This window comes from Bos indicus x Bos taurus, chromosome 29 (assembly GCF_003369695.1).
Source record: "Bos indicus x Bos taurus breed Angus x Brahman F1 hybrid chromosome 29, Bos_hybrid_MaternalHap_v2.0, whole genome shotgun sequence".
Taxonomy (NCBI): domain Eukaryota; kingdom Metazoa; phylum Chordata; class Mammalia; order Artiodactyla; family Bovidae; genus Bos; species Bos indicus x Bos taurus.
In genome coordinates this window covers 2662724-2680408 of record NC_040104.1, presented here as the reverse complement: position 1 = coordinate 2680408, position 17685 = coordinate 2662724, and the positions used below count along the sequence as shown (strand labels likewise).

General features: G+C 59.8%; 1 protein-coding gene across 2 annotated transcripts in view; it reads left to right on the top strand.

The window, feature by feature from the left end:
* Window positions 1–14704, top strand: part of OSBPL5 (oxysterol binding protein like 5) — a 33069-nt gene extending 18365 nt beyond the window's left edge. For both annotated transcript variants that reach the window (XM_027531704.1, XM_027531706.1), the window contains 11 exons: window positions 1263–1361; window positions 1778–1874; window positions 2862–2960; window positions 8756–8853; window positions 9280–9369; window positions 9465–9601; window positions 10000–10185; window positions 10420–10546; window positions 11814–11955; window positions 12305–12407; window positions 13790–14704. In XM_027531704.1, the coding sequence (XP_027387505.1) occupies window positions 1263–1361; window positions 1778–1874; window positions 2862–2960; window positions 8756–8853; window positions 9280–9369; window positions 9465–9601; window positions 10000–10185; window positions 10420–10546; window positions 11814–11955; window positions 12305–12407; window positions 13790–13928 (1317 nt within the window). In that variant the 3' untranslated portion in view covers window positions 13929–14704. The remainder of the gene's footprint in view (window positions 1–1262; window positions 1362–1777; window positions 1875–2861; window positions 2961–8755; window positions 8854–9279; window positions 9370–9464; window positions 9602–9999; window positions 10186–10419; window positions 10547–11813; window positions 11956–12304; window positions 12408–13789) is intronic.
* The last annotated feature ends 2981 nt before the right edge of the window (window positions 14705–17685 follow it).

Sequence of the window (17685 nt, the reverse complement as noted above, 5' to 3'; positions counted from 1 at the left end):
GGGGGCCGGGCCCAGACTTCCCACCTAGGGACCTGCTGGTGGGGCCCGGCCCACAGGGTCGTCCCGATCCCTGAAAGGCCCGAGCTGGGCCCTCCGCACCTCAGAGAAACAGCTGCCACACAGCAGTGCCAAGAAGAGGACTTTGGACCCTGAACCTCAAGGAACCCTGGGGACCCAAGGGTTTTGGGCATGAAGCGTCTTTTGAGAACCAAATCCGGGTCTCTGATGAGAGCAGGGCTCCTCTGGCTGTAGTGATGGGAGGGGCCTGGGGTCCCATGGGACCCAGGGTTCTAGTTCCACTGTGCAGGAGGGGAAACTGAGGCTCAGAGAGGGGAGGGGAAGGCCCAGAGTCACACAGCAGTTTGCAAATGGGACCAGGTCTCCCCACTCTTCCTGGGGCTTTCTGCATTCTGACGCAGGCCCTGGGCAAAGCCAGGTGTGCGCGCGCTCAGCGGCCATTGGGACAGTGGGCGCACTCCGGAGGACTTCTCCGAGGAGGGGGCCCGTGTGCCAGGTTACCTACCCAGGACAGCACACTGGCTGCTGCAGAGTCGGCTCAGAGCTGGCTCTAGGAAGCTTGGGTCAGAGAAGGACTGATGGGCAGAGTGTGGAGCTGTGGACGCGCAGGCACACCTCTGGAGGCTCTGCAGACAGTCACAGAGCCCCAGTCTCCAGGGTGAGACGCGAGTGTGCGCACACAGCTGCAGTTGACGGACATCAGATGGGGAGAGGGGAGTCTGAGCTGGGCTACAGGAGACCCGGGAGGAGGGCTCTCCAGACAGGGAGATTGTTCCCCGATGAACTTGGACTGTTTGGGGAGCAGAAAGGACGTGAGTGTGGCCGAAGCAGAGCTGGGGGCAGGATGTGCGGGAGGACTTGGGTCCCCACTTGAAAGGTCAGTAGAAGCCACTGGGGGCTTTGAGTGGGCGGCGCAGTGGCTTCCCGGGCGTCCCGGGAGAGTGTGCGGCGGTCAGGGTCTTGAGAGCCCCTCAGAGCCGAGATGTGGACATGCCACTTTGTAGGCTGTTCCCCCCGCCCCCGAATGGAAATCATGGGCAAAGCACAGTCTCCTCGGAGCAGGAGTGGGCTGTTGTTCCCGGACGCTGGCTGCAAACCGGGCGTCCCTTGTAGAGACCTGCCTGCCGGGGCCGTGGGCAAGGGCAGCCCCCTCACCGCCCCTCGGTCCTCAGCCCAGCCCAGCTGGCGTCCCTGGCCGCCCCCGCCCCCAGAGTCTCAGCCAGCCTCTTGTTCGTTGCCTGCAGGGCATCAAGAAGCCCTACAACCCCATCCTGGGGGAGACCTTCCGTTGTTGCTGGTTCCACCCCCAGACCAACAGCCACACCTTCTACATCGCTGAGCAGGCAAGGGCCACCCCGATGGGGGGGCACTGGTGGCGGGTGGGGAGTGTCTCAGCCCAGGCCTGTTTCTGGGCAGCCCCGCCTTGGACCGGTGGAAGAGCTCTGGCCTCACTGCCGCCAGGGGGATTCTCCCAGGGGGTGCAGACCCCACCGTGGCTGTGACAGCCGTGTGTCCTTGGGGTTGCGGGGTGGGGGTGGGGGGGCCTGGGTGGGACACGGGGATGGCAGGCAGCTCCTGGGCCGAGTCCCAAGACGAGACTGCCCTCACGCCCGCTGCTGGGGCTGGAGGGATGGGGGGTGGAGGTTGCTGCCCGCTGCTGGGGCCTGGAGGGATAGGGGGTGGGCAGGGCCCAGAGGGTTGGGAGTGGGCAGGGCTGCCCACTGCTGGGCCGTCGCACGAGCCGCCTCTCCGCCCACAGGTCTCCCACCACCCACCCGTGTCTGCCTTCCACGTCAGCAACCGGAAGGACGGCTTCTGCATCAGTGGCAGCATCACCGCCAAGTCCCGGTTCTACGGTGAGAGGGGAGCGGCTCCCTGGGGTCTCCCCAGGGCCTCGGGGAAACGGGGTGGGGGGCAGGGCTGAGCTCAGATTCAGGGGTTACCAAGACCTCCCACGGGGGCCGTTTCGTGTCCCTCCCCACCTCTCCTAGCAGGGACCACGCGGGGTAAACTGCTTAGAACCTGGGCTCTGCAGAGGCCCCCAGGCGGCTTCTCCCATCCCTCCCTCGGCCTTGGGGTTCACAGGGGTGCTGGGAGGATAGTGAGGAAGGACCACGTGCAAAGGGGCCTGCAGGGCCGGCCTGCCGTCCAGCACCGCTGGCCGCACGTGGCTATTTAAAGTAATTCAGATGAGATGAAACGTACTGGGTGGCCGCTCAGTCACTCTGGCCACGGCGCAGGTAGCCACGGGTGGCCGCCGTGTCCCACGGCACAGGGTAGAGCAGCTTCGCCATCACAGGACGTTCCGTCCAGCAGGCCTCGAGAGCCTGGCACTGCGGGTTTCTCTGCATCTCTCCATCTGGTTGGCCTTGTCATGGCTCTCACTGGTGGAGAGGTGGCCCAAGTGCTCTGTGTACCCAGCTGACTGCACAGGCTCTGCCCACCTTTTCAACCCCTGTGCCCCGTCACTGACTGTGTACCCTTGAGTGGGCCAGACCCTCTCTCCGGAGGTATTTAAAATCAGAGCAGAGGCCCTGGTTTGGAAAGGGTCAAAGCCTCCCCCTTAAGAATCCCTGCTTTAGTAACTGAAATAAACCCTAACACATGGCAGCTGAAGTAACTCCTCAGGATGAACGCCTTGTGCAACTTGGATGGGGCTTTCACAGAACCTGAGGCTCAGAAAGGTTAAGTGACCCACCCACAGTCACACAGCTCAAGGTGCCCGGGGCTCTCCCCACCTGTTGGAAGGGAGCTCAGGTCCTGTGACTTGGGGTGGGGTGGGGGCTGAGGTCTCCAGGATCTGGCTCCACGCACTGTCCTTACCACCCCGTGTCTCTCTGCAGGGAATTCACTGTCAGCTCTGCTGGATGGCAAGGCCACCCTCACCTTCCTGAACCGGGCAGAGGATTACAGCCTCACCATGCCCTATGCCCACTGCAAAGGTGAGAGGCTGTGGTGCCCCTGCCCCAGGGGACAGAGCCCAGGCTGTCACCCTCGGGGGAACAGCCTGGTTCTTGTCTGCTGAAGGGATCTGTTTCACACTCCCTCTTATGTGACTGTTCAGCGGGGTGTGAAATTCTGGGCAGATGGCCTGTCACTGCTTTGAAAGTTTGTTTCCACCTTCCAGCTTCCATCCTGGTTGGTGATCAGTCAGCGCCAGCCTGCTTGTTACATGATCTGCTTTTCTCTGTAGCTGCTTGTAGGATCTGCTCTTGTTTCTGGTGCTCTGCAGTCTCACTGCAGTAGTTCAAGGTTTAGAATTCCTTTTTTTTCCTGCAGTGTTGTGTCAATTTCTGGTATACAGCAAAGTGATTCAGTTATAGGATTTCTTTTATTTTTTAATTAATAGGGTTTTTTTTACAGTAGTTTTAGGTTTCCAAAAATTTGAGCGGAAAATGCAGAGTGCTCCATATCCCCCTCTGTCCCAACACATGTGCATGCATGCATGAGTATACACACACACACACACACACACACACACACACACACAAGTATACTCACACACAAGAATACTCACACACATACCCGCACACAGACACACAGGAGCATACTCACACACTCATGAGTATACACATACACACACGAGTATACTCACACACACAAGTATGCTCTGTCTCATACACAGACACATAGGAGTACACACACACACACGAGTATACTCACACACACACAGGAATTCCCTACTGTAAACATCTTTTATGAGTGTGCTACAGTGTTACGGTTGGTTAGCTGGTATTGACACATTATTATTGAATATCAACTTAAGTCTGTAGTTTACATTAGGGTTCACACTTTGTTGTGTAATTATATGGACTGGGACAAATAACTGTTTCTGTCATTACAAGATCACAGGATAGTTTCACCACCCTAAGATTTCTTATGATGGTTACACATGAATAGATGAATTCACCTCTTCCTCCCTCCCCCTCCCCCAAACCCCTGGCAACCACTGGTCTTTTCACTGTCTACATAGGTTTGCTCTTTTCAGGAGGTCAAAGAGCTGGAATCATAGGGTATGTAGCATTTTCAAATCAGTGTCCTTGACTAGTTTAGTTGAGTTCAGTCGCTCAGTCATGTCCGACTCTTTGTGACCCCATGAATCGCAGCACGCCAGGCCTCCCTGTCCATCACCGACTCCTGGAGCTCACCCAAACTCCCGTCCATCGAGTCGGTGATGCCATCCAGCCATCTCATCCTCTGTCGTCCCCTTCTCTTCCTGCCCCCAATCCCTCCCAGCATCAGAGTCTTTTCCAATGAGTCAACTCTTCGCATGAGGTGGCCAAAGTACTGGAGTTTCAGCTTTAGCATCATTCCTTCCAAAGAAATCCCAGGGCTGATCTCCTTCAGAATGGACTGGTTGGATCTCCTTGCAGTCCAAGGGACTCTCAAGAGTCTTCTCCAACACCACAGTTCAAAAGCATCAATCCTTCAGCGCTCAGCTTTCTTCACAGTCCAACTCTCACATCCATACATGACCACTGGAAAAACCATAGCCTTGACTAGACAGACCTTTGTTGGCAAAGTAACGTCTCTGCTTTCGAATATGCTATCTAGGTTGGTCATAACTTTCCTTCCAAGGAGTAAGCGTCTTTTAGTTTCATGGCTGCAAAGTCCCTTAATTGTCATAAATACATGTATGTTTATGTGTGTGAAAGTGTTAGTCGCTCAGTTGTATGTGACTCTCGGCAACCCCATGGACTGTGGCTCGCCAGGCTCCTCTGTCCATGGGATGATCCAGGCCAGAATACTGGAGTGGGTAGCCTTTCCCTTCTCCAGGGGATCTTCCCAACCCAGGGATTGAACCCCGGTCTTACATTACAAGCGGATTCTTTCCCAGCTGAGGCCCTTTAACCCCGAGAACCATGCCCAATACCACCGTTTCCTTTACTCTCCTTTTGCCGAGGGTGTAGGGAGGTGAGAGCCCCAGTTTTATGGAAATGGCTCAGAACACACTTTCCTTGCTACTCTGGGGCAGCCCCTCTGTCCTGCTTCCCACAGGACACCAAGGGTCAGGTCAGCAAAGGCCTCGCTGCTCAGAGGACAGATGCTTCTCCTCCTCCCCTCCTCTTATCTTTTTCTCCCAGAGGATTACTCTTATTTATTTATTTGCATGCTTACCCGTTCATCAGTGCGTTTGTTTTTCATCAACTTTCTGTTACGGGAAACATCAAACACATGTGAAAGGACAGGGGTCGCCTCCCAACCACACCCCAGCACCCACAGCACTGTGTCGTGGCTGTCTTGCTTCCTTTGTTCTCACACACCCCTCACCGCATTCGTTTGAAGTAGAGTCTAGATATCATGTCATCTGCGCTTCATTTTGTCTCACTACACGGTAGTGACTCACTCACTACGATGTAAGGGTTCCCCTTCTTAGCCAGAACCACAAGACTGTCATTATGTACACAAAAAAAGTAACCAAGACTCTTTCCTTAAAATCATCAGATACACAGTCAGTGTTCAAAGACCCCTAATTGTCATAAATGCACGTATGTTTATATACATGAAAGTGTCAGTTGCTCGGTCAAATCTGACTCTTGGCAACCCCATGGACTGCAGCCTGCCAGGCTCCTCTGTCCATGGGATGCTCCTGGCAAGAGTACTGCAGTGGGCAGCCATTCGCTCCTCCAGGGGACCTTCCCGACCCAGGGGTCAGACACCCGTGTCCTGCATTGCAGGCAGATTCTTTACCCTCTGAGCCGCCAGGGAAGCCGAGGTGTGTGTAGATACGCACACACATGTGTCACAGTTCATTTGTTTGAAGAGGATTCCAGGTGAGGGTCACACTTGGTGCTCGGTATGACCCTGCACCTTTTTTCCCCTCACAATGTATTTCTTGAAGGAATAAGATCATTTTCGTGTGGGGTTTCCTCCGGTCTGGATTTACTGGCTGTGTCTGTGGTGTAGCTGAACGTACTGTCTATAATCTGGAGACTGACTTCATCCCTGGAGGCTTGATCACTTTCAGGCACAGTTCTTCCAACAAGACACCAGCAGGTGGTTCCCGCCTCCCCGCCACAAGGTTCACGATGTCGAGTTGCCTCCATCTCTGTGGTGGTAGCAGCAGGGATCTCAAGGGTCTTTACCACTACCACAATTCGAAAGCATTAATTCTTCAGCACTCAACCTTCTTTATGGACCAACTCTCACATCCGTACATGCCTGCTGGAAAAACCATAGCTTAGACTAACTATACAGACCTATGTCAGCAAAGTGATGTCTCTGTTTTTTAATACACTGTCCAGGGTCCTCATAGCTTTCCTTCTAAGGAGCAAGTGTCTTTTAATTTCTTGGATGTCGTTACTGTCCACATTGATTTTTGGAGCCCAAGATAATAAAATCTGTGACTGCTTCCATTTTTTCCCTTCTATTTGCCTTGCATGAAATGATGGGACAAGATGCCATGATCTTAGTTTTCTGTGTTGAGTTTCTTTCAGTCTCCTCTTCACCCTCATCAAGAGGCTCTTCAGTTCCTCTTCACTTTCTGCCATTAGAGTGGTATCATCTGCATATCTGAGATGGTTGATATACTGTTTCTCCCAGCAATCTTGATTCCAACTTAGGATTCATTTTCAACTCAGCCTGGCATTTTCAAAACAGTAATGAGTTTTCCTCCTGAACTCCTCCAAAGGTGGTCCTGGGTGAGGTCATGTTGCTTTGAGCATGGTTTGATCAGAACATGCATAATCATAAAGAGTATTCCAGCTGGAATCATGCTGGCTGCTCCTTGTGTCATGTTGGCCGGCAGGCAGGCGCCCTCAGATTGGCCCTGGGACCTTGGTACACCCAGCCCGAGCAGCCTGCTTCCTCCTGCCGTGATCCCAGGAGACTCGGGCGTTTCCTGCTCTAGCCCATGAATCAGCCATTTCTCCAGGGAGTCTCTGGTTCTTTCCACTGCTGCTGCTGCTGAGTCTTTTCAGTCGTGTCCAACTCTGTGCAACCCCATAGATGGCAGCCCACCAGGCTTCCCCGTCCCTGGGATTCTCCAGGCAAGAACTCTGGAGTGGGTTGCCATTTCCTTCTCCAATGCATGAAAGTGAAAAGTGAAAGTGAAGTCGCTCAGTCGTGTCTGACTCTTAGCGACCCCATGGACTGCAGCCCACCAGGCTCCTCGGTCCATGGGATTTTCCAGGTAAGAGTACTGGAGTGGGGTGCCATTGCCTTCTCCAACTAGGAAGAGCTATTTTAGACTTAGGCACCATTGTCTGGAGGTGAGGTCTGCTTCCTATGAGTGGTCTGGTCTCTGTTTCCCTAGGGCTTTCCACTGAGCTGAACATAGAATGTTTTGTTTTGTTTTTTTAAGATTAAAACAGATGTGTTCACACTTACGTTTCCAATCCAGATTCAAGACAGTGGGTTTTTGTCCGCCCCATTTAGCACATGTGAAATGTCTTTCTCCCATACAAGACAGCCCATTTCCATGAGCCCACCACGATCACTTTCTATCTTATTCACACCCCACCCACAGCACTCACAACACAGCCCCGCCCGCCAGCAGGATGAAAGTTGCTCAGTCTTATCTGAGTCACTGCGAGCCCATGGACTATAGCCTGCCAGGCTCCTCTGTCCATGGGATTCTCCAGGCAAGAATACTGGAGTGGGTAGCCATTCCCTTCTCCAGGGGATCTTCCCAGTGCAGGGACTGAACCCGGGTCTCCTGCACTGCAGGCAGATTCTTTGCCATCTGAGGCCCCAGGGAAGGCCATGAAGGCAGCATGGGCTGTGATTTTTGCACTCCTTCCCATCCTCGGTAGGTCCCACTGGGATCTGTAAGGTCACTGAATACTCCCCACTCAGGTCATGCCACCAAGGGACACTCATTCTGGGCTTTGGTTTCATTGCACTTTGGATTTTTAGGAATTGCTATTTCATCTTTAAAATAATTTTGTAAATGAAAACAGGAGAAAGTCAAAATGAAAGTCAAAATGAAAGTCAAAACTGCAAAGCCGGCTACAGACAGTTCTAGGGCCTCTGATGCCTCACCCCACACACGGGGCCCTGCCCCTGCTTCTCTGACCCCACGCTGCCCTGTCCTGGAAAAGCACCTGAGCAGTTCGGAGGCCCCTCCCTTCAGTGTGGCTTTTCCATTGGGTGCCTGGAGGATTTGGGGGTGATTCCTGCCATGTTGCTACTTCAATTAGCTTGTGTTTTTTAAGAAGTTTCGAAAGACATATTTTATCCCACATCTCTAAGTGTCTTAGGGTGACAGTGATCCTTCCTTTCTTCCTTCTCTTCTCCCCTTCCTTCCTCATTTCTTTCTTTCAGAGTAAGCCTTCCATCTGACCAGAAATAGAAGACTCATGCTTTCCTTTGCTAATTAAAACATTGACGTATTAAGTTAAAACAGACCCACGCAGGGCAGGGACTATGCAGCCAAGTGACCCACAGTGATGAGGGGCTCCTAGGGGACAGTGGGGCTCCTGGGAGCCTGGAACAGGGGCTTCCTGGAGGCGGTGACCCAGTAAGGGTGAGGGTGTCTCTGAGACTTAGCAACTCACACGAGCAAAGGCACTGGGGCCAAGACCCGTCCGCCAGGGGAGCAGGCCCGTGAGGAGCCAGCTCCGATCTTCACCCTCCTGGCAGCGCTGGCCCCCGGGAGCACCTGTCATCCCTGCTCCCTTCTCACCCTCGGGGCCTGACACACTCATGCCGGTCTCAGTGCTGCTGGGACTCCACCGAGGCCTGGGGCTCAGCGGGCCCCGGGGCAGCCCTGACCCCCGCCATGGCTTTATTGCAGGGATCCTCTACGGCACGATGACCATGGAGCTGGGCGGCAGGGTGACCATCGAGTGTGAGAAGAACAGCTTGCAGGCTGAGCTGGAGTTCAAGCTCAAGGTAGCGCAGGCAGCTCAGCCACCCCAGGGCTTTGGGGGGTGTGGGGCTCGGGCAGGGGAGAGGCAAGGCCTGGGGGGGTCCCCCACCACCCTCTCTGTGCCCAGGGATGGTTTTCTGAGCAGGGGCATACGGTGAGCAGCTCCTGGCCTTCCTGTAGCACAGCCGGGGCTGTGAGGGGTGCAGAGAGGGGAAGGGGCTGCCCGCAGACCACACAGCAGAGCCAGGAGAGGCCAAGGCCCATCCCCACCACGGGGCACCAAGGTCTGTCTGGGACCTGCACCCTGGAGCTCCGGCTGGGCCGCGGGCGAGTGTGGCCGCCCCTGCTGTGCACCAGGGCTGGGAGCTCGCACCCCCACGAGGAAGGAGCCCCTCCTGCTCCCCAGCTCAGTGCCCTCACCCGCATCCATCTCGGGCATGTCCCCACAGCCCTTCTTCGGGGGCAGCACGAGCATCAACCAGATCTCGGGGAAGATCACCTCGGGCGAGGAGGTCCTGGCGCGGCTCACGGGACACTGGGTGAGACCCGCCTCCGGGCAGGCGCGGGCAGGCGGGCGGGCCCGGCTCCGGAGGCCACGGCCGACACCTCTGACCCGCCCGGCCATCTGGGGCAGGACAGGGAAGTGTTCATCAAGGAGGAGGGCAGAGGAGGCCCCGAGCTCTTCTGGAACCCCAGCGAGGAGGTACGCAGGCAGCGGCTGAAACGGTACACGGTGCTGCTGGAAGAGCAGACGGAGCTGGAGTCGGAGAGGTGAGGCCTGGGCGCTGCAGGACCCCCGACCCCAGCCGGAGCGGCCAGGCTGGCAGCTGCGATCCCCTGGATGTCCCTGGCACGAGGACAGACCCGAGGGGATCGCTGGTGGCAGAGGACATGTCCGGCTGTGGGAAGCTGGAGGGAGAGAAAGGGAGGCCTGGGGAAGAGCGAGCTCTGTAGGGAGGGCCCTGCTGATGCCAAGTGTGCGCCCAGCATAAGAAAGAACCATTTCATGGTAAATAAACAGTGCCCAGGAGAGATGGGCACCCTGATTATGTAGTAAGCTCCCTGTCACTGGAGGCAGTCAAGTGGAGGTTGCTCCGAGCCTCCCCTCTAGTATGAAGGGACAAGGCTGCCCAGGTCCCCTTGGCTCAGAGCAGGTGCTCCACTCGCAGGCTCTGGCAGCACGTCACCAGGGCCATCAGTGAGGGTGACCAGCACAAAGCCACACAGGAGAAGTTTTCCCTGGAGGAGGCGCAGCGGCAGCGGGCCCGAGAGCGCCAGCAGAACCTGGTGCCCTGGACACCCCAGCTCTTCCACCTGGACCCTGCCACCCAGGAGTGGCGCTACCGATATGAGAAGTGAGTGCCAGCGGACTGGGCCTGGGCTGCGCGGCGGGCTGCTGGCAGACCCCCACTGTCCTGGCCCTGACTGATGGGGAGGGAGGTCCATGCGGGGGCTGCTCATGGGGGCAGGCTGTGGTCACTCCTCTGGGGGCTCCATCCCTGATGAGAGGCTGAGGGCTGGGCCGGGAGGGGGCCCCTCAGTGTGGGGGCCACCGCCCCTGCCAACCCACACTCTCTGGACGCCCCCAGCCACAGCCCCTGGGACCCCCTGAAGGACATCGCCCAGTTTGAGCAAGATGGGGTCCTGCACACCCTGCAGCGGGAGACCATGGCTGGCCAGACCGCCTTCCTGGGCAGCCCGGGGCCCAGGCACCAGGTCAGAACCACCCCGGGCCCGGCCTGGGCTCCTCCGCCCCCACCTCACACCCAGCTAACCTGGCCCTCCTCTTCTGGGTCCCCATCACACTCTGACCCACACACATCCCAGCAGGGTCTCCCCTGGTGTCCCCCTGGGTCCCTGTTTCCCACCCAGCAAGGGGCCAAGACCCCTGGACTTGCAGGACACGCAGTTCCTGGGACACCCCGATGTTCAGGGCACTGTGCTGGGGTGCACTGGCCCTGCCCCATCGCTCCCCAGAACCGCCCTCCATGGTGTCGGCCAGGCGGTATCCCATTGTACAGATGAAACACTGAGCCTCAGGGCAGCCCAGGGGCTTGCCCAAGTAGCAGGAGAAGGAGGAGGTGGCATTTGCACAGACTCCTGGGCCTCTGTGGGTGGGTGAGGAGGGTGGGAGAGGCAGGGGGTGGGGGTGAGGTGGGGAGGACAGCAAGAGGCCCTGGGGAGCACAAGGGAGGAGCACTCTGGCAGAGGTGCCATTTCTGGGGGAGCCCAGGGTGGCCCCACGTGTGGAACAGCGCCCACTGGGCGCCCACTGTGCATACAACTGGGGGACACTCCCCTCTGGGCAGGGAGGGGTGGGCTCCCCCATTTTGCCCAGTGGCCCCAATTTCCCCAGCAAACGGGGACCGAGGTACCTCCTGAGCTGTGTGTGTCCCAGCCCTTCCCCCACATGCCGCAGCCCCTCAGCCGGGGCGGATAGCCCGGTCCCTCCCGCACAAGTCCCCCCGGGGCAGGCCTCTTCACCCTCCTCCCTCTCCTCAGCCTCTCTGGTCAGCGCCGGCCCCACCACACCCCCAAAACCTGCCTGTGTGGGAAGCCCCCCTGCCCCGGCTCTGACCACACTCATCGGGGCCGAGGGCTCCCATGCAGGGTGTCGGGCACCCCCCGGGCCCTCGCGGGGACAGGCCTGCGGTCACGAGGCCACCCCTGTCCTCTGGAGGCTCTTCTGAGAATGGCCAGCCCGGGGGTCCCTGCGTCCACGCTGGGGAAGCCCCGGCCGTCAGCGCACTGAGAGGGTCAGCCCTGCCGGCTCCGGAGTCCCACGGCCCCGACCCCGTCGTCTCCCCCTGTATTGGGGGTCGGGGGGTGGTGGTGGGCGCTGCGTCAGGTCAGGGCCAGGCCTGTCACCCGCCCAGAGCCAGCAGCCTCCGCCGCTGCCGGCCGCCTCTTCTACGGCACAGGTGGCCCCGCGGGTGCGGTGGGTGTGGGTGGGCTCCGGCTCAGCCGCTCCGTCTCCCCCCAGGGGTCCACTCCCAACCCCCGGCTCCGCAAGCCCAGCGACCAGCCTTCCGGCCACAGCCAGGTCACCGAGAGCAGCGGCTCCACGCCCGAGTCCTGCCCCGAGCTCTCTGACGAGGAGGAGGAGGACGGGGACATTGTTCCGGGTGAGACCTGTGGGCCGGCCCCTCTGGACCCGTGAAGCCGGCGGGGGCGAGGGAGGGGGCGGGGCTCTGAGTCGGCCCTTGGCGAGGGGCGGGGCGCCCAGCGAGGGGCGGGGCTTGCCTGTCTGTGACTCTCCAGGTGGGCTCCAGCTTCCTGGTCCCCTGTCTTCAGGGACTGCCTGTCTCCCCGTTTGACCCCCCTGGGCTTATCAGAGGCTGGCTGAGCCTTGGAGTTCCCTCCGGGGTGGGCACCACCTCCCTCTTGTGGCAGTGGCTGCAAGGAGGCGGGCCGTGGCCCCAGGCCCCCACCCGCCCATCCTCACCGCTCCCCGCTCCTTCCTGACGCCTGTAGGCTGCGAGAGCCCGTGCCCTCGGTGTGGGAAGGAGGCGCGGCGGCTGCAGGTGCTGCACGAGGCAATCCTGTCCATTCGGGAGGCCCAGCAGGAGCTGCACAGGTGGGCCGCCGTCGAAGGACCAGCTGGGGGGCACGGGGTCAGAGTGCAGGACAGCTGGGGCTGGTGAGGGGCGGAGCTAGATGGAAGCTGGAAGGAGGTGCTGGCGTCAGTGGCCCCCCAGCCCCAAGACCAGTAGGACCACAGAAACAGCGAGTCATGTTGGGAGGCCTGAGAACATGTTGGGTTTCGCCCCCCGCGGGGAGACAGAGCCCTGCTCGCCAGCCCTGCCCCAGAGCCAGGCTCCAGTCAAGGCTGCAAGTCTCTGAACTGCAAAACCTTGGGCTGTCTGGGCCTCAGTCTCCCAATGTGTGGACTGGGGTTGACAGCAGTGCCCCTGGGGCTGGAGGAAGGTCTGTAACGAGGCCAGCCCTACTCCCCTGCGACTCACCCAAGGGGGCCCAGAGGTGTTTCTCACCGTTCGGTACCAGCTCCATCGTGATGCTGTGCAGGGCCAAGGGAAACGGAGACTCGACACCTTGTAAGAGTGGGGGAGGAACGTGGTCTCCATGATCAGGGAGCACTTCCTGGAGGAGGATGCATTTGGGCAGGGCGGAGCTGGAAATGGGGAACGCAGAGGTCAGTCCAGAGTGGCGGGCACCACAGGATGGCCGCTGCCAGGAGGAGGGGGAGTTGAAGTGAGAGGCCGAGACGGAGGAGCCGGGCCTGGAGGCCTTGGGAACCTGGAGGGGGCTTGGGGCAGCATAGGAGATTTGCTGCTTTGCTGTGACGGAGGTGGAGGGAAAACAGCCAATAGCTTCGGCTTTTGGTCCAGACACAGTGATGTCAAGAGGCCAGGACGGGGCTGCAGCTTTCCTGGGCTGCCAACCAAGCCCCAGACCGGCAGCTTCAGATACAGACTTTTGCCCCTCCCCGGCTTGGAGGCTGGAAATCCCAGATCAGAGCAGGGCTGGTCCTCCCGAGGCTGCTCTCCTAGGCGTGCAGACAACGGCCGTCTCCTCCCTGCGTCCTCACAGGGTTGTCCCTCTGTGTGTGTCTGTGTCCTGACCTCCTCTTCTTACAGGGACCCCCAGTCCTGTGGGATGAGGGCCCAGCCTAGTGACCCCATTACTTTATTTACCTCTGTAGAGGTCACACCTCCAAACAGTTGTGTTCTGGCTGCTGGGGGTCAGGACTCCAACACAGAACTTTGCAGACTCTGTTCAGCCCACAACAGTGGAGGTGGGAGGGGGGATGTGAGAGCCCCAGCTCCGCTAGCCCTGACCCCTCTTCCTGGAGGGTGTGCCCAGGGAGCCCCAGGCAGCCACTGTGCCCTGGGGCCCTCCCCTACGCGAGCCCCCCGGCTCCGTTTTCACCAGAGGGCCAGACTCCTCACCGTGCTGCTTGGCTGGCCTAGGCTGAACCGCCGCGCCCTCTCGTTCCAGGCACCTCTCGGCCATGCTGAGCTCCACGGCCCGCGCCAGGCAGGCCCCAGCCCCGGGCCCCCTGCACAGCCCTCGCTCTTGGTTCCTGCTCTGCGTGTTCCTGGCGTGTCAGCTGCTCATTAACTACATCCTCAAATAAGAGCCCGGTGGGGACGGCGTGGGCATTGTCTGCAGGACTAGGGAGCAGGGGAGGCCGAGCATCCCTCCCAGGCACCTAGCACTTTAAGCCAGCCCCATGGAGGCAGAGACTCCGTGAGCACGGCCCCCGTGGACAGAGGGACCCACGGCCGCAGGACAGCAGGAGGGACCTGGGGGGGTTGCCGCACGGGATACCCCTGGCGAGGCGCTGGCCTTTCCCACAGGGCCCTCCCCCCACGCTGGCCTTAATGCTGAAGCCAAATGCCACTCTCACCCTGGGCCACGCCCTCTGGCAGCCTTGCCTCATCACCCCCTCCCCAGGCAGCCGCAGGGGGGCTAATGGTCGAGGGACAGGACGGCCCGCCGGGCTCCAGGTGTTGCCCCTCGGCAGGGGTGAGTGGGAGGCTCTGAGGAGCAAGCCGGCACCCCAGGTCCTCTTGGGGGCCCAACACACACAGCGTTCCTTCCCGAGTCCCCGCCCACGCTGTCCTGGACGGGCTGCAGGTGGGCTCTGGGCGCCGGCTGGGCTGCGATGGGGCTTCCTTCTGCCCTCTGTGCTGTCTGCACGGTGGGGCCCAGTTCATACACTTCACAGGCCCGGCCCATCTCCCTCAGCGGGGACATGCCAAGCTGGGGCGGGCACAGGTGAGCGTGGGGTGCCTGGGGGGCATCCCTGCCTGGGCCCGAGGGGGGACACTTTATTCAGATGGATGCACGATCTTCCCTTCACACACGTTTTTAATAAACCCAATTGCAATATTTTAGGCAGGCTGCAAACAGTGTCTGTCAACTGGCCTCTGTTCCTGTGTCAAATGCCGTGTGTGTGTGTGTGTGTGTGTGTGTGAAGCTCTGCACATGCAGACACCGACGGGGCCGTAAATTAAGCTGTGGTGGTGCCACTTGAGCTGACCAGTTTTGTACCCGTGTTCTTGCCCCTCCTCCAGTTTCGGGACACGTCTCCATGCATGAAATAAACAGACGCACGTGTGTGCTGCCTTCTTGGGGAAATTCTGGAAACCAGTAGGGTTAGGGTGTCTCAGAGGAGAGATTCGATGCCAGCAGAAGCTGTTTGGGGCTGGAGGGGCCCAGGGAAGGGTCAAGGCCTTGAGGATAGAGGGAAGAAGTCTGGCGTGGAGGGGCGTGCAGTTTGCAGGAAGCAGAGAGAAGCAGTCTGCCGCCCCCCGCCCCACCTCTGGGGAGCCAATGCAGGAGGCCGGGGACCCGTCCAACAGCCGATGAGCCGGCTCAGGACACGGGGCTGCTGCCCACGGGGCACTCCAGGGGGCATTTGGTCTGGTCCCTTCCCCACAATCACGACCCACTCCCCCCCTCTCCAGCTGCCCCCAGGCAGCCCCTCAGTTCCACTGTGGCCACCGTTCCCAGTACTCCTGGCCACCAGGTCCAGGGGAGTGGGCTGGCCTTTGCTGGGACAGCCCAGGATGCCCCTGAAGGGGCGGGTGGGGGAGCTGCTGCAAACCACACCCCACAGTACAGGGAGACTGCAGCCTGGCCCCGACAGACAGGAACGATACAAGCGAGAGGCCGAGGGACAGGATGCACGTGGGCTGGGGCCGAGGAAGGGGCAGGTGTGCCCTGCCATCCCGCCCTCCCGCCCTCCCGCCTGCACCAGTCACATGGGACTCCCAGTACTCACTGAGAGCACTGTCCCCACTGGCACTGATCCCTACATGGCTCCACTCCCTGCGGGGGGCTGGGGGGATACTCTCCAGGTTGAAGTGATCTGCACCTTGCCACTGGGACAGGCTACTCTGGACCCGACGCCCTGGGCCACCTGTCTTGCACCCTGGACCCTTCAGGGCAGACTGGGTCACCCAAGTGCAGCCTGACCCACCAGCCCCTCCACCCCCTGCCCCCTGCAGCCTCGGAGTCTCCTCCACAGTTCTCTTCATATCTTTGGTAAACGGAGAATTTGTCTAAATCAACAATGACAAGAAAGCTGGGTGGGCATAGTCCCAGGGGAGCAGGTGGCCAGTGCCCAGACAGATGGTTACAACACGCTCCTGTGTCAGGCAGCTCCTCCAAGCAGTGAGGACCTGGACTTGGTCTCTGGGTCCATCAGGTCAACTCTTGGGCATCCAGATGCTGGTGGTGAAAAATCTAGAATGATGTGGGGTTCAGAGCTGTGCTTTGCACCCCCCACCCCACTCAGCACCCCCTTCCTGGCCCATCGACAGTGGCTGGCCTGCCTCCCAGGGCAGCTGGGCAGGAAAAGGATGGAATGGCGGTCTGGTCAGGGAGGGTGGAAACTCAAGAGGGCCTGGGGCCAGGGCCACACCCTGCCCTCTAGGTTCCCCAGAGCAGCAGGAGAAACTTACACTGTGACTGTCGCCTCACCTTGTCACCCTTGGGGGAACTGACAGCAACTTCTAGTAGAAAGACTTTCTAGCAGACGCGATCCGGTCCGTTCAGGGCTCAGAGGCTCAACAGCTGGCCGGCCCCTCCTGGAGCATGGGATTCTAGGCGGGGGTGGGGCGTGGGACGCTGGAGGAGGTGCAGGAGTGAAGGGGCCTGACGCCCCCTGTTGATGTGCCTGGCTTGTATCCTGCTCTCCGCAGGAACTGTCTCCTCCCCTTGAACCCCGCCCCCACCCCCTCCGTCCATCTCACCCCTCCCCCACTCATGTGGCTCCCACGGGCTGCAAGATGCCACCGGTTGAGGAGGAAGTGGAGACAGACTCGCTTTTCGCGGCTGCTCATTTCAGTTCAGTCGCTCAGTCGTGTCCGCCTCTTTGCGACCCCATGGAATGCAGCACTCCAGGCCTCCCCGTCCATCACCAACTCCTGGAGTTTCCTCAAACTCATGTCCGTTGAGTCGCTGATGCCATCCAACCATCTCATCCTCTGTCGTCCCCTTCTCCTCCTGCCTTCAATCTTTCCCAGCATCAGGGTCTTTTCCAATGAGTCAGCTCTTCGTATCAGGTGGCCAAAGTACTGGAGTTTCAGCTTCTGCATCAGTCCTTCCAGTGAATATTCAGGACTGATTTCCTTTAGCTTTGGTTGGATCTCGGCTGTCCAAGGGACTCTCAAAAGTTCTCCAATACCACAGTGCGAAAGCGTCAATTCTTCGGCGCTCAGCTTTCTTTACGGTGCAGCTGGGACAGCTCGCGGCTGCTTCTCGAGCCCAAGTCCTGGCCCCCAGAGCATTCGGGGGTAGGGCGCGGGAGCGCGCGGGAGGGCGGGAAGCCAGGCTGGCGGCGGCGCGCTCGCCAGGGAAGGGCTGCGTCTGGGGACCTGCGGGGGGCCGTGCAGACGCCCTCCCCGCCCCGCCCTCGAAAGAGACACCTAAACCTCGGGGCGGGCGGGGAAGGGCCGGCTCGGAGACCCCCAAGCCCGAAGCCCAGCCCGTGGCCCCGCCGCGGGGACGGCCAGGGCGACGCCTCAAGGCCTGGGTACCCGGGCGGGCGGCCGAGGGAGCGAGGAGCTTGGTACCGACCTCTCCGTCCTCCTGGGGCGGGGTCGCCGAGGCCCGAGCCGCGGGAGCTGTCAGGAGCTGCTCTGCGGGAGGCGCAACTGACGAAGGGCGGCACCGGGGCAGTACCTCGAAGCGAGCCGAACGCACGACGGGCGGCGCCCGCGCCCCTGCTATAAATGCCGCGCTCGGTCCCTCGAAGCACGAGGATGCCAGCGCTGCAGGCGGTGTTGCCGTGTCTCCTGCTCCTGAATCAGGTGGGACCGCGCTGCCGCGCCCGGCCTGGGCTGCGGGGCTCGGGTTGGGAGGACCCCGAGATCAGGGGAGGG